We start from the raw sequence: 13,146 nt of genomic DNA, 5'->3' as shown, positions 1-13,146 counted from the left end.
TAGCAAGAAGGAAAGTCATTGCCTCAGCTGGTGGAAGAAGTGGACTAGGAAAAACTAGAAAAGGCTGGATTTTGGGAAATGCATCATGACAGTAACATCTGTTGGAATGCAAAGACATCTCCCTTGGAAAGTGGTGGGATCAGCATTGCTCCTGACATTTGCAGCTTGATGAGGCAGAACCTGGTTTGATCTATAGCACATTTGGCTTCCAGGAGGCCCCCTGTGTGATCCACTGGATTTTTTTTCCATCTCTGACTCCTGTGACTGTCTGTCTGACTCTCCCTGGGTGATGAAATATCATTATAACCTTTTGAAGTAATATATCGGCGCCTGGAGAGCAGAGACTGATTTTCTCATTTGCAAGTGAGAGGCAGTGTGTTAAATTACCACTCCTGTCATTAAATGGATTCAGGAAAAAAAATCTGATGTGCTTGAACCAGGACATTTCTTCCCTCCCCAAACAAACCACCTCAGATTTCACCTTGTGGAGGGCCAGGAAGGTGAGGATTAGAAGTTTAAATAATATTCATCATATCTCCTGAGGCTTGGGTTACTTGCTTGACACCTGAAAATGTTTCAGCAAATCTGACAAGGAGGTTTTCTGCTGACTTACAGAGGATGAGAGCTCCTGTGTTGTGTCTGTCGTAGATCAGAAGGCATAAAATTTATCCTTCTGGGCCATGGAAGCTTCTACTTGTTCATTTGGCTCGGAGAAATTTGATCCTGAGCAAGCTGGGATAGTGGAAGGTGTCCCTGCCTGTGGCAGGGGGTGGAACTGGATGAGCTTTGAAGTCCCTTCCATCCCAAACCATCCTGTGATCCTGTGAAATGTGAAAAAATGACTGTGCTGATAAACCCAGTGACTAAGCACACGAGCAATTGTGCTCAAGAATTGCACTTTTGCATCTTTGGAGCATCAGTGATAAAGTTGTAGTGTTGTTTCAGCTGATTTTTTAAAATCACATCAAGCAGCTGATGCAGTTCTCCACAGCATTTGTTTCTGTCTCTTCATGCAGGGCAAAGTATTGATAATCATCTGGTACTGCTGAGCATTGTAGCTGGCAACATTTGAAACTCCAGACATGGTGATGAATTGCTCTATGTTATATTAATGTTATTTTGATCCCTGCTCTTTCAGAATTACATTGATCCAATTAGGCTAAGTAGCTTGCCATCTAAATTAATTTACTTTTCTCTATTAATCTCCTTTATTCCGGGTCAAAACCAGAAATGTAAATCAATCCATTGTATTGCATATCTTTGGGGGGTGGGAGGGTAATTAAATTACCTAATAGATACATATGCTGGATTGATTGTTTGCTGTGTTAAACATTATTGCCATAATTGGAAAGTGAAGTGGTGCACCCTCAGTAGTGGAATTTGAGTGCTTCTTACACTTAATTTTCATAACCTGTCAAGAAATGCCTTGCTGTCCCTGGGTACCAGCCCTGCATACACAGCTACACAGCTTTTAGGACACTGGACATTTTGCAAGTGGGGATAACAGCTCCTTCCTCTGCCAGGAGCTGTTGGACTCCCTGGCAACATCTCACAGAGGTCCTCACCCTGAACAGCGTGGAGGAAACCTTTCCCTGGCTCATTCTCAGGCTGGCACCAGCACTGGTGTGGCAGCAGAGCAGATGTCTCAGCAATGATGTCTGAGTTACCAAACTGAAGGAGGGTTAGTGCAGACTCCTGGAAAACTCTCTTGTTTTTGCAGTGGCACATGAAATTTCTATGGTTTGGTATCGTGGAGTCACAGAGTGGTTTGGGTTGGAGGAACCTTGAAGCCCATCCAGTGCCACCCTGCCATGGGCAGGGACACCTTCCACTGTGCCAGGCTGCTCCAAGCCCCAATGTCCAGCCCGGCCTTGGGCACTGCCAGGGACAGCCACAGCTCTGTGTTCCACATTGGAGCATTCTTTTTCTTTCCTTAGGTTAGCCCAACAGTGGGATTCCATCATCTTGGTGCTCTTACCAGTCTTTTACAGTTCACACTGGGAATTCTTGCTTTCAGCCAGTATTTTCAGGGTCTGCATCAAACTTTCATCCTGACAGAGACATTGCTGACACCAGGAACTTGTTTACCTGCTATGTTTCCTCACTTTAGTGAGTACAATTTTCCATGGAAGACTCAAACAAAAATGAAGCTCTGATGTGAGGGAATGAGATCCAATCCGGTGGCTGGAAACTCAATGCTGGCACACTTAAAACAGATACAAAGTGCAGTGGTTTTAGGTAGGGCTTAGTTTAAATCCTGCCAGGTTTGTGATAGCTCCATCATCACGGGAGATCTAGGCAAGGGCTCTTTACAGTAAGAAAATGGATCTGGTTCCTTCCCTGTCATTGTAGCAGAAGATAAATTTGGGTCAAATGACCCCTGTAATGGGGCAGGGCAAGTTGGTGATCACAAATCCCTTCTGGTATTCAAACCTACGGATCTATGAAATATTTCTAAATCTGTGCCTGAGGGCAGAATCAACAGCAGCAGAAAGGTCACCTTTATCATCATTGCTGTCAAACACCGTGGAAACAGCAGAGCACAAAGCAAGCGTGTTGCTCAATCACTTTGCCCTTCTGCTACATCTGTTACCTTTGCCTGTACTTTGTCCCATTAAATGAAACTCACTCCCCTGTCCTGGATGAACTCCCACTTCCAAAAAGTGCACAGCAAAACTCTGTTGGCTTCAGCGATGGGATCTTGCCTTTACAAAGGCAATGCCTGCTAAGTGCAGAACTTAGCAGTGTTAGATAAATAAAGATAATTATGGAAGCAACTGCTCTTTGTGATAATGAGACAGTAGGAAACAGAGAGGGACTTTTTACAAGAGCGTGTGGTGACAGGACAAGGGGAGTGGCTTCACATTGACACAGGGCAGGGCTGGATGGGATATTGGGAAGGAATTGTTCCCTGGGAGGGTGGGCAGGCCCTGGCACAGGGTGCCCAGAGCAGCTGGGGCTGCCCCTGGATCCCTGGCAGTGCCCAAGACCAGGCTGGATGGAGCTCAGAGCAATCTGGCACAGTGGAAGGTGTCCCTGCCCACGGCAGGGGTGGCACTGGAAGATCTCAAAGGTCTCTTCCAACCCAAAGCAGTCCATGATTGTTGGATACAGCCCACTGGATACAGTTCCTGGCGGGGTTTGAGGAGGCTGCAGGCACAAGAGGTGAGATCACCACTGTAGTTAAATGTCCTGTGAGGCACCACGGGTGTCCCTGGAGGTTGGTGTCATTTATTATTGTGTATCTAAACCAACACGAGATGTTTGGTTGGGCACCCAAATCCTGCTGTGGGTGTGGTGGCTGCCTGAGATCCAGTTCCTATGGACCCACCAAATGCTGCAGTGTTTTAACATTCCATATCTATTAATATGCTAATATTTCCCACAAGCTGAAAAATTTAAAAGTTAAATGTGAGCATCCCTGCTTGAATACTCACCATAATGTGTCAGGTCTTCATTTTTTTCCTTGCCACTTCCTTATTTTCTTTTTTTCCTTTTCTTTTTAGTTTTAGGTCTTGTTTCATTCTTTTTTCTTTTCCCTTCCTCAAGACAGAGGCTTTTAAAGCTGGGTTTTCTCCCTAATAAGTGTTCGTAGAGTTCCTAGCACAACCGGATCCTGATGGAGCCACTGGATATTAATGTGCTGCAAATTAATCAGTAATGAAAATTAAATGTGTGTTTATGCTCTAGTTGTAATGTTTATACAAATACAAGAAATGTGTGCCACGACTGTGGAATAGTTACCACCAGAATATTTGCAAGGGTGCAGCATTAACCAGCTTTAAATAAAAGAAAAGGCCTGGTTTGTTCGAATGAACAACCCAAGGGACAAACACAATTTGAAGTGGAACAGGATGAACACTGTGAAATGCAGAGGCAGGGATTTTCAATACTCTACAGTCTCCGGGTTTCTGAAGGTGATGGTGGCATTTATCTCTTGCCTCCTTCTATATTGTGCTTTTGCATTTCGCCAGAAATTCTGTCAAAACTCAAGGATGTTTGTGATGAGGGACACAGCTCAAGACCTATGTTAGGAGTAAATGTGAATGAGAATTCCTCCTTCTGGCTTTGTTAGAAATGCTCTTTAGATAAGGAGTTGAAAACAGATCAATAGCAAGATTTCTTTTTTTTTAAAAAGAGGCAGATGCAGCTTTCCTTCTTCCACAAGTTCCCTACAAAAAGAGTTTTCATAGTTGTCACACACATGCCTCTCCCTGGAGATTCCTGGAAAATGACAATTGCAAGTCCAAATTTTTTATCCCATTGCCAAAGGCTGGAGGGGAAGTGTGGAGAGAATAGGAACAAACTGCCTCATCCCAGACTTTATCTTGCACAGTCTCCTGGTGCATCATTCTGTTACATTTCCATTTGTGAATATCCTTTCAGATGACCAGAATAAATCCAGTGCTGTAACTTCTGTGATGTTCGTGCAGTGTTTTCCCTGGAGTGCCAATGGAAGGAGTTTGTTTCACTCACCAAGTGCTAAAATTAGTCTTTGGGTGGTCACTTGCTGATGAATACAACAGATTGGATGGGAAAATAAGGAACACAGGGAAAACATTTTCCTTTTCAACAAACCACCATTACTTAACAATACTCCAAACCCCAGTTTTCCCATTTAACCTAAAATGTGTTGAAAATTACATGGAAGATTCAACACTGAAATGTGCTGGCACAGAGTCCTCATTTGGAAGAGAAAAGAGTCTGGAAACTTGTAGTCTATTCACAATTACCACAGGAAGTGTTCGCGTCCTGCAGTTTCAATATTTGGAGTTCTATTTTCCCTTATTCCCTGTAGTTATCGAATCCTTAATGCCTGGCTTTGATCCTTATCTCAAACAGAACTGCTAAAGGATAAATTCAAGGTGAGGTGGCCTCAATATTCCATGTGCTCTGTTTTTTCCAGGGGCCTGTTAGCCAGAGGCTTCACAGAGACCCATTATCTGCAGGACGGCACTGACGTGGTTCTCACACACAATCACACGGTAAGGTTGGGCTTTCGTGGGTAGATGATGCTTCATCCCTAAAGTCCAAAATGTTCTCTGCCAGGATCTGAGCCCTGGGATGAAACAGCTCAACGTGTGATCTTTTTTTGCTGTTGCCTTCAGTGTCTGTGTGACTGCTCTGATCCTACACGTGAATTTCTAGGGGGAGACTTTAAAGGCGAGCTCTGGAGTTTCAACCAGATGACTTTTAAAATTTGTGAGATTTTTTTTCTGCTTCTTGGAAATAAGCCCACTAAAATTTGTTAATTATGGCGGCCATGGCTGATCAGTTATGGAGAAAAGCCCTGGTTCTGTTTGGAAAAAAAACCCTAAACATCTGATTTCCAGAATTCAAAAGTTCATGTCAGATGTTTGAAGGCTTGGGTGTCTTTCCTCACTGGGGAAGTCATGGCTGGAGTTTGGGAGAGGGTGTTGGTTTGGTTTACTTTTAAATCCAGGCCATAAATGTGTTATGGATGTAGTTTATGCTTGTATTTGTGTGTGTGTGTATGTGTATTTATGTACGTGTATAAATATGCATATATCAATATTTATAAAATATATATATATCTTTTTAAAAATACAGCTTGTCAAAATAAGTAGTTAAAACCTGCTTTTTACCTACAAAACCTCTTAAGGCAGGAACATTTTTTGTCCTCTGACAGCATGAATGCCTTAATTAGAAATAATGCAGCAAGCCATTTTAATTACAAAGCTTATCTTTTATCTGCCTAAGTCCCATAAAGTATTTGTTATGTTATGGTATTTACTTACTGACACTGTCAGCAGAGGCATCATGTTTTGTGTTTCCATCCATAATGGGCTTTGCTGGGATCAGGGGAAGGAATTGTTTCCCTGCATAACATCTTCTGAAAAAGCATCTTCATTATAGCTCCAGACACCCCAAGTGAAGCAATCATTTTGGAAGCTTTCAGCGCTTTCATTTTGCTGGGTCCTCATATCTCCTTCAAAATCAGCTCGGGAGAAAATAGTCATTTGTTTTAGAAGCAGGAAGGCTGCAGAGACTCCTGAAGGAAGTAAAAGGAAATAAATGAAGCACATGAGTCTTTTAGAGATTTACCTGAGCTAACAGGACTATGTGTACAGCTAATGACAGGTTTTCCTTGCTAAAAAACAATGTCTGTTTGCATAATGGCAAAGTAAGTTGTGATTAATAATGACAGTGCATTCTGCTGCCTAAAAGAGAGAGAGCAGTGAATTCATTTTTCATTAAATGCTGCAATATGGTTGAGAAAAGATAAGTCTCCGATTTTATTTTTCTATCTCTTCTTCACTGAGGGCATCAATACAGTCCGGAGTTGAAACCAAATCTGATTTTCCACTGAAAAGTTGCTTAGTCAAATTCTGCTTGGAGGTCAAAGCAAGGCAGGTTTGTGGAGCTGTCATTTGGGCAGTTCTCTAGCACACGAGTCAGTGCCTGGGTTATTTTTCAATTTATAGCACCCGAAAAATTGTCAAAAGCTGCTATTTATTAAATGATCTCAAGTAAGAGTAGAGTACTGTTTTAAGTATGATGGATCAGCCTTGGTAATTATTTGCTTTTAAGGGGTCATCCATTTTATATACTAGTTTGCAGGAATAAAAAGATTTGATAGCAGAGAAAAAATCCTGTAATTCAGTGGAGTTACTGAGCTAGAAATCAATTTTCTACCAGTCCCCTTGCAGGCCATGCTCTGATAAGTTTACATTTTCGATACTGAACTTTGGCATCACGTAGCTGGATCTCAGAGAAATTGTGAAATGGGCCACAACCAGGAGCTCAGAGTTAATAAAATGACAAGTTGTATGTGAAGAGGGAAAGAAATCAGGCCCTTTGCCATAATTCACTCTTAGATAAAGACAGCTGGACCACAGCAGCAGCTGCGTGGGGTGAGATATTGGCTCCCCTCCCCCCTTCACTGGGCCTGTACTCAGCTCTGGTGATGCTCAAACCTAAAGATTTCTTTCTCAGGAGCTTGGAATGTCACCTCTGCCTCATGCTTGCTTTAAGCAATGAGAATAAACCTAATTTATTTTTGATTTTAGCATATAAGGGTCTCAGTGCTTGAGTGGAGGGGGCATTGATTTTTCTTGTATCAACTGGATGCATGTAACTGCTAACACTAAAATAAAGTGAAGTAGTGCACCCACACCGAAAGCTTTGACATCCACAGCAATTGTGACTGAAGTGATCACCCCCAAAAAAATTCAATCTATGACTCCCTCCCTTCTCTTGTGGCTTTGTCTTTGCTAATGTGTTTATGAGGATTGATGATAAAAATACCCGAGAGTAAAACACTCTCACCCTGTTTCTGTCGATTCTTCCACTGAGAAAAGCCACTGAGATTTGTGTTTAGAAAGTCAGAGCTGGCTGTTCTGTGTTCACTTGCTCGTGCTGGAAATCAAACAAACATTTCTCCTGGCATAAACTCATTTGCAGAAGATTCCTGTCTGAATCGTTCCATCCTGCCCAGCATTTCCATGACTATTGTTTTCTTCACCAAAATCGAGGTGGTCTTTTGAAGTCTACTCTGTGAGGCTTTGTGAGTGGAAACCATGCCCCAGACTGGAAAGGTTAATTAATGCAATAATGAACGAAGCATTAAAAGGCACAGGGAGATGACTGTCAGGTTACAGCACCACTGATAACTTCCCTTAATCAGACAGGAACCTTTCACAGCAGAGTTTTCAGTTTCCAGGTTGGCATTCAAAGGAGCACGAGAAAAGAAATGCTGGGCGTGACACAATCCTTGCTTTCCAGCCAGTCACATAATTGGGAATGCAATATAACCTTTAGTCAACAAAAAAATTAGCCTTGATTCCAGACAGATATGTGGATGTGCTTAGAAACCCTCTGTTGTGGGTGCCTTTTGCAAGCACTGGATTATTAAAGAAATATAATAACCTAGCCACAAAATGAAATTGGACTGTTGTCTCTCAAAATAGAAGACCCCCTTTATTCTTGGTTGTTTTTAATAACATGCAGCTACTTGGTTGGGTATTTCAATAAAAGGTTTCCTTTGCAACCTGTTTTCCTTCTCCTTCATTTGCTCTGTGATTTTTTTTTTCAAGTTATAGGGTTGGGATTGGCTTTGTTATATTTCTCTTTTTGAATACCTACCTCCTATAGGGATGGGTCTAACTCTAAATAGATCTAGATATAGATCTATTTAGATCTAGTTTTAGATATAGGTCTAAATGCCCTTAAATAAAAATAGGGGTCTCTCTAGACAGCAGTAAAGTGTGGCAGCTGATTTGTTCATCTGATTAATTTTATAAAATATTCCATATTGTAGCTTTAAATAAAAGAGAAAAAGGGGTGCAGTCATACAAATTTAACATTATTGATCCTTTAAAAAATGAGAACACAAAACAAAAAAAGCTCCTATAACCTTTCGGGGTTTAAGGAGCACCCAAGGTTTCCATTTAGGAACTCTTTGGCCTGTTAAGCCCAGTGAATACTTGGTGGGACAGGAAAGGTGCTGTCAGTGTGATTCTGAATGCTGTAGCCTGAATCTGATAATCACCTTGAAATAAAAGGGCTGGAAAACCAGGAGCAAAGAGCATTTGTGACCATTGAAATGTTTTTTCTTCCTGCCACAGGGTCACTGCTATTACCATGGCCACGTGCAGGGGTACCCCGAGTCCTCCGTCAGCCTCAGCACCTGCTCGGGACTCAGGTGAGCCAAGATTTCAGTGAGATTCGAGCTCCTGAGTGTTTGGTTTGACTTTTAATGAATGAATCAATATTGGGGAAGGAGCTGGAGCCCCAGGAGCGGCTGAGGGAGCTGGGAAAGGGGCCCAGCCTGGAGCAAAGGAGGCTCAGGGGGGACCTTGTGGCTCTGCACAAGTCCCTGACAGGAGGGGGCAGCCGGGGGGGTCGGGCTCTGCTGCCAGGGAACAGGGACAGGAGGAGAGGGAACGGCCTCAGGCTGGGCCAGGGGAGGTTCAGGGTGGATATTGGGGAAATTTCTTCATGGAAAAGTTTGTCCAGCCCTGGCACAGCTGCCCAGGGCAGTGGTGGAGTCCCCATACCTGGAGGGATTTAAAATCCATGTGGATGTGGCAGCTGGGGACATGGGGCAGTGGTGGCCTTGGCAGTGCTGGGGAATGGTTGGACTCAGTCACCTTGGAGGGCTTCTCCAACATAAACGATTCTGTGATTCTTATCTTTTTTCAAATGTTAGATGAATCTCTACAAATTAATTCCCCTCTAGTTCCTCTGAAGAGAAAAAGCAAAGGATAGATAACACAATTTGGGGGGTTTCCAAGAGCCATCCCTTCTCTCCTGCTGCCCATCCCTCTCTGTGCCCATTGCAGCACTGCAGTGCTAGGCTCATTTTCATACTGGCGGTGTCCAGTGGCTTTTCAGGCCTCTTTCTCCTCAAAACCGTTTCACCAGTGCTGGCAGGACTGCTTTGCCAGCTGTGGAATCACTCATTGTCCAGCAGCTTCATCATTAGGAGAGGTGGCTTCATAAATCAGAGAATCAAAGATTCTATGGTATATAGAATATGCACGGTTGTGGAGCTCAATTAACTGTGTTTGTGGCAGGTAAGATGCTCAGCTTTTGGATTTTAGCTGCTTGTTAACAGCAGAGTAGCAGATTCCCATCGCTGAAAACCAAACCTTCTCCGAGTTTGACAAAGGAGTGGTCTGACAACATTTTCAATACACAATGGACACAGTTCAGGAAACAATTATCTTCCTTACTTGGACAATCAGAGACTGGTATTTACTCACAGAGCTGTTCCAAATCACAGTAATTAACTGTAAATTGGCTCTAGCGTTCTCCCTGGAAAACCCAGTTTTCCTGTCAGATTTCCAGCTGTCTCAGCCTTTTCTGGGTTTAATTTATCCACAAACAGCAGGAGTGGCTGGAATCTTTTCCCCTTGGTTTTGCATTTTGTGTGATAGTGGCATTGTCAAGGCTTTTGTAAGGGAGCTCTGGGACAGAGCAGCAGAGAGTGCAAACAGTTTGATCCCTCCCTCTGGGACCCATTTGCTGTAGTGGATGGGATTCCTTTGGCTCATTCCCACACAGACAGGGGCTTTATGGGTGCTCCACTATGGATCCAGCATCTTCCAAAAGTTTAATGAACCCCTTGCATGAACAGTCAGCATTCATCTGTCATTCTCGCTGTAAAATATATCCAGAATTTAAAACTGTTTGTAAAAACCTAATGCAGAGCTCTCAGTATTTTAGTTAAAGGGATCACAGTTCTGCAAGGGCTACAGGGAAAATTTGTACCTCGTGGGACAGGGTCTGCATTGATGTCTTTGTTCCAGACTACCTGGAAATTAATCAGTCTCAAGAGAAAATACCCTTCTCCACATTAGAAGTCTTTTCTTTCTTCTCCAGAGTGCTCGCTTTACAGCTGTGGAGCTCCCAGAGTTGTTTCTCAGTTTTAGGTAGCTCAGATATGTCAAGACAGCAGATGCTGGCAGTGACATTTTTCTGAGACTGTTGCAGACAAGTCCCCAGAGTGCAAGCTGGCAGGATTAGCCTCCTTCTCCACAGGAAAAACAGAGCAGCACCTTTTGCAGTACAAAATTTCGGAAATTTCCTTTGCAGTGCATGTTTTGTTGTAGTAGGAGATCAGCTGAGGAGAAATCGCAGTATCTGTGCCTGCTTCACTGCCGAGGTTGGTAAACAAGAGCGTCCATGAGCGAGAACAGTTTGTGAAAAGGGTCCTGTGCCTGTTGATTCACTCCACCAAACCTGTTTCACAGCCCAATAACCAACAGCAACAACTCCCAGGCAGCAATAACTCCCAGATATTGCCTGTACGGAATCACAGAATCACAGAATGGTTTGGGTTGGAAGGGAGCTGAAAGCTCATCCTGTTCCACCCCCTGCCATGGGCAGGGACACCTTCCACTAGACCAGGTGGCTCCGAAAGAAGGGCAGTCCAAAAGAATTTCATGGTTTTCTTTGCTGGCAGCTTTGCTAGCTTGAAAGAATAGTTATGGAAAAGATGGGGTAGGGTAGGATAGGATAGAATAATGTACTTGTCACCAGCTCACTGGAGCAAGGGCTCTTTCTTTTCCATGTAATGATAAAGACTCCAAGCTGTGGGAGTAGACACAAGGCACTGTGAGGCCATGTGGCCCCAGGTGGGGACAGTCCCTGGAGCAGCCCTTTCACTTGCAGCAGCTGTTGGAAGGGAAGCCTGGTCTCGTTTTCAGGGTCTGTTCCTGGCTCCATGACAGTTCCTAAGTGAATTGGACAAATCTCTCTGTCTCACTTTCTCCATCTGTGAAATCCATTTAATGATTCTTACTTACCTACCTCACACAGCTGCTGCGTGGAGCTGAGCTTTAAGTGTCTGAAAAACATCTAATGAAAGGAAGTGCACGCTGTCAGCCCTCTGAAATCCTGGAGAACCAATATCCTCCCACTCCCACCAGACAGGCACCTTGGGCATTGTTCCAGGTGTGGATAGGTAGGGGCTGTGCTTTTTCCCCCAGATCAGCAGAGTTCATTAAAAGACATGAAACTCCTCATAAAGAGTAAGTTCCACATTTCAGTGTGCTCTGAAGCCTGAGTGCTCAGCAGCAGTCAAAGAAGCAAAAGGGATCATAGGAATTACTGAGATAGAAATAGAGGATGAAACAAGAAGCCTCATTACCGCTTCATAAATCCACAGAGCCCTCACGTCTTGAGTTCTGCATGCAGTTCTTGTTTTCCCCTCCCCAGTTCCATCTCAGAAGAGATATTATATCCAGAAAAGGTACAGAGAAGGTCAAAAATTGTGATCAAAGGTATGGAGCAGCTTTTATCTGAGGAGAGAAAATAGACTAGGATTTGTCACTTTTGAAAGGAGATGACAGAGAAAAGGAGCATGATGAAACAAGGTTGAGTGTCATGCTGGAGAGGGGACAATTACTGAATATCCTTCATAACCTCAAAATTAGGAGACATCAAATGGAACTTTAGAGCAAAGGAAAGTACTTTTGATTCACGTAACGAAGCGCTGGAGCTGTCATGGGCGGGTGTCAGTGTAAAAAGTATCAATAGATTCTGAAAAGACGTGACAGTTTGGGAAGGGGAGCTCAGGGAGCCTCTCCAGGTCTGTCAAACCCGGAGATGTCCCTGACACTGCTGCTCTCAGAGCTGGGAGTGCCAGCTGGGGGTGCTTGTTATGTTCTTATCTCTCACCCCTGAGTTCCTGCTGTTGGCCAAGGCCAGAGATGGGGTGCTGAGCTGGAGGAACCTTGCTCTGACCTCCCCCAACCATCAACATCTTCCCTCCACATGGCTGAGCATTTGAGATGTGTTATTAGCTCCTGAACACGACACGATTGCCCCGTGACAAGGAAGAATTGTGTGAAATCTGAAAGCTAAGGTTTTTCTGGTTTAAGTTAATCAGGCAGATAGAGGGGTAAGAGATAAAGAGGAGAGAGGAGGAAGCACAGCTCTCTCAAACACACATTTTCCAGCTCTGTTACATCTTCACACACATAATATTCGAGCTCCTCGCCTCATGTAGGAGCACAGTGGCAGAAATCATGGGATTGACTCTGAGAGCTGCCTAAAATGCAGGTTAGAGGAGATCACAATCATGCCATAATCTGCATCCTGCTGGCTCCTCAGAGAAGGAAGAGCTGAATGGCAGAGAGGGGTCAGGAAATGCTGAATGCACGAGAAGGGAACAATGGCTAATCAGGGTTTCTGTGTGTCCATCTGGATCAGAAAGCCAATTAGACTGTCAGAGCTTGTGGGAAGGTGAAGGTACGACAAAGTCGAGCTGTTTCCTTCCTGTCCTCAGGAAATACCCTTCTGTTTATCTAGCTTGGAGGCTCTTCAAGTTTTTAGCAAATAATTTTGGCCTGCGGCCACTGCTCACATCTTCTGTGCTAAATTTGTTTAGACTCGAATGATTTTTTCCCTGATTGCTTTCCCTGTGAGTGCTGAATCCACCCAGAGCTGCAGCCTGGAGAAGGGCACAAACCTCCCTTGGCAGAGGACTCTGGCATGGGAATGTGATGCTACAAAGGCATCTGCAGTGACCTCTTAGATGGGGAGAGCTTGAGAGGTGCTCCCAAAAATTCCTCAGGAGCCTAGGGATATAAATCTCCCAGGAAACACCAAAATGCACTTGAATATCCTAAGGTATTTTACTGAATTGTTAGATAATAAACCCAGTCACACATACAG

At 43.8% G+C, this 13,146-nt stretch overlaps 1 protein-coding gene across 2 annotated transcripts in view; it reads left to right on the top strand.

Annotated features, from left to right (window-relative positions):
- Positions 1–13,146, top strand: part of ADAM12 (ADAM metallopeptidase domain 12) — a 171,659-nt gene that overhangs the window by 91,690 nt on the left and 66,823 nt on the right. For both annotated transcript variants that reach the window (XM_042019566.1, XM_042019565.1), the window contains exons 4-5: positions 4,907–4,985; positions 8,589–8,665. In XM_042019566.1, the coding sequence (XP_041875500.1) occupies positions 4,907–4,985; positions 8,589–8,665 (156 nt within the window). The remainder of the gene's footprint in view (positions 1–4,906; positions 4,986–8,588; positions 8,666–13,146) is intronic.

The sequence above is a fragment of the Corvus kubaryi genome, unplaced genomic scaffold (genome assembly GCF_017639235.1).
Source record: "Corvus kubaryi isolate FWS band 111438036 unplaced genomic scaffold, C.kubaryi_AGA036_p1.0 138, whole genome shotgun sequence".
Lineage (NCBI taxonomy): Eukaryota > Metazoa > Chordata > Aves > Passeriformes > Corvidae > Corvus > Corvus kubaryi.
Note: the sequence above shows the minus strand (reverse complement) of the source record. Positions and strands in the feature narration are given on the sequence as shown.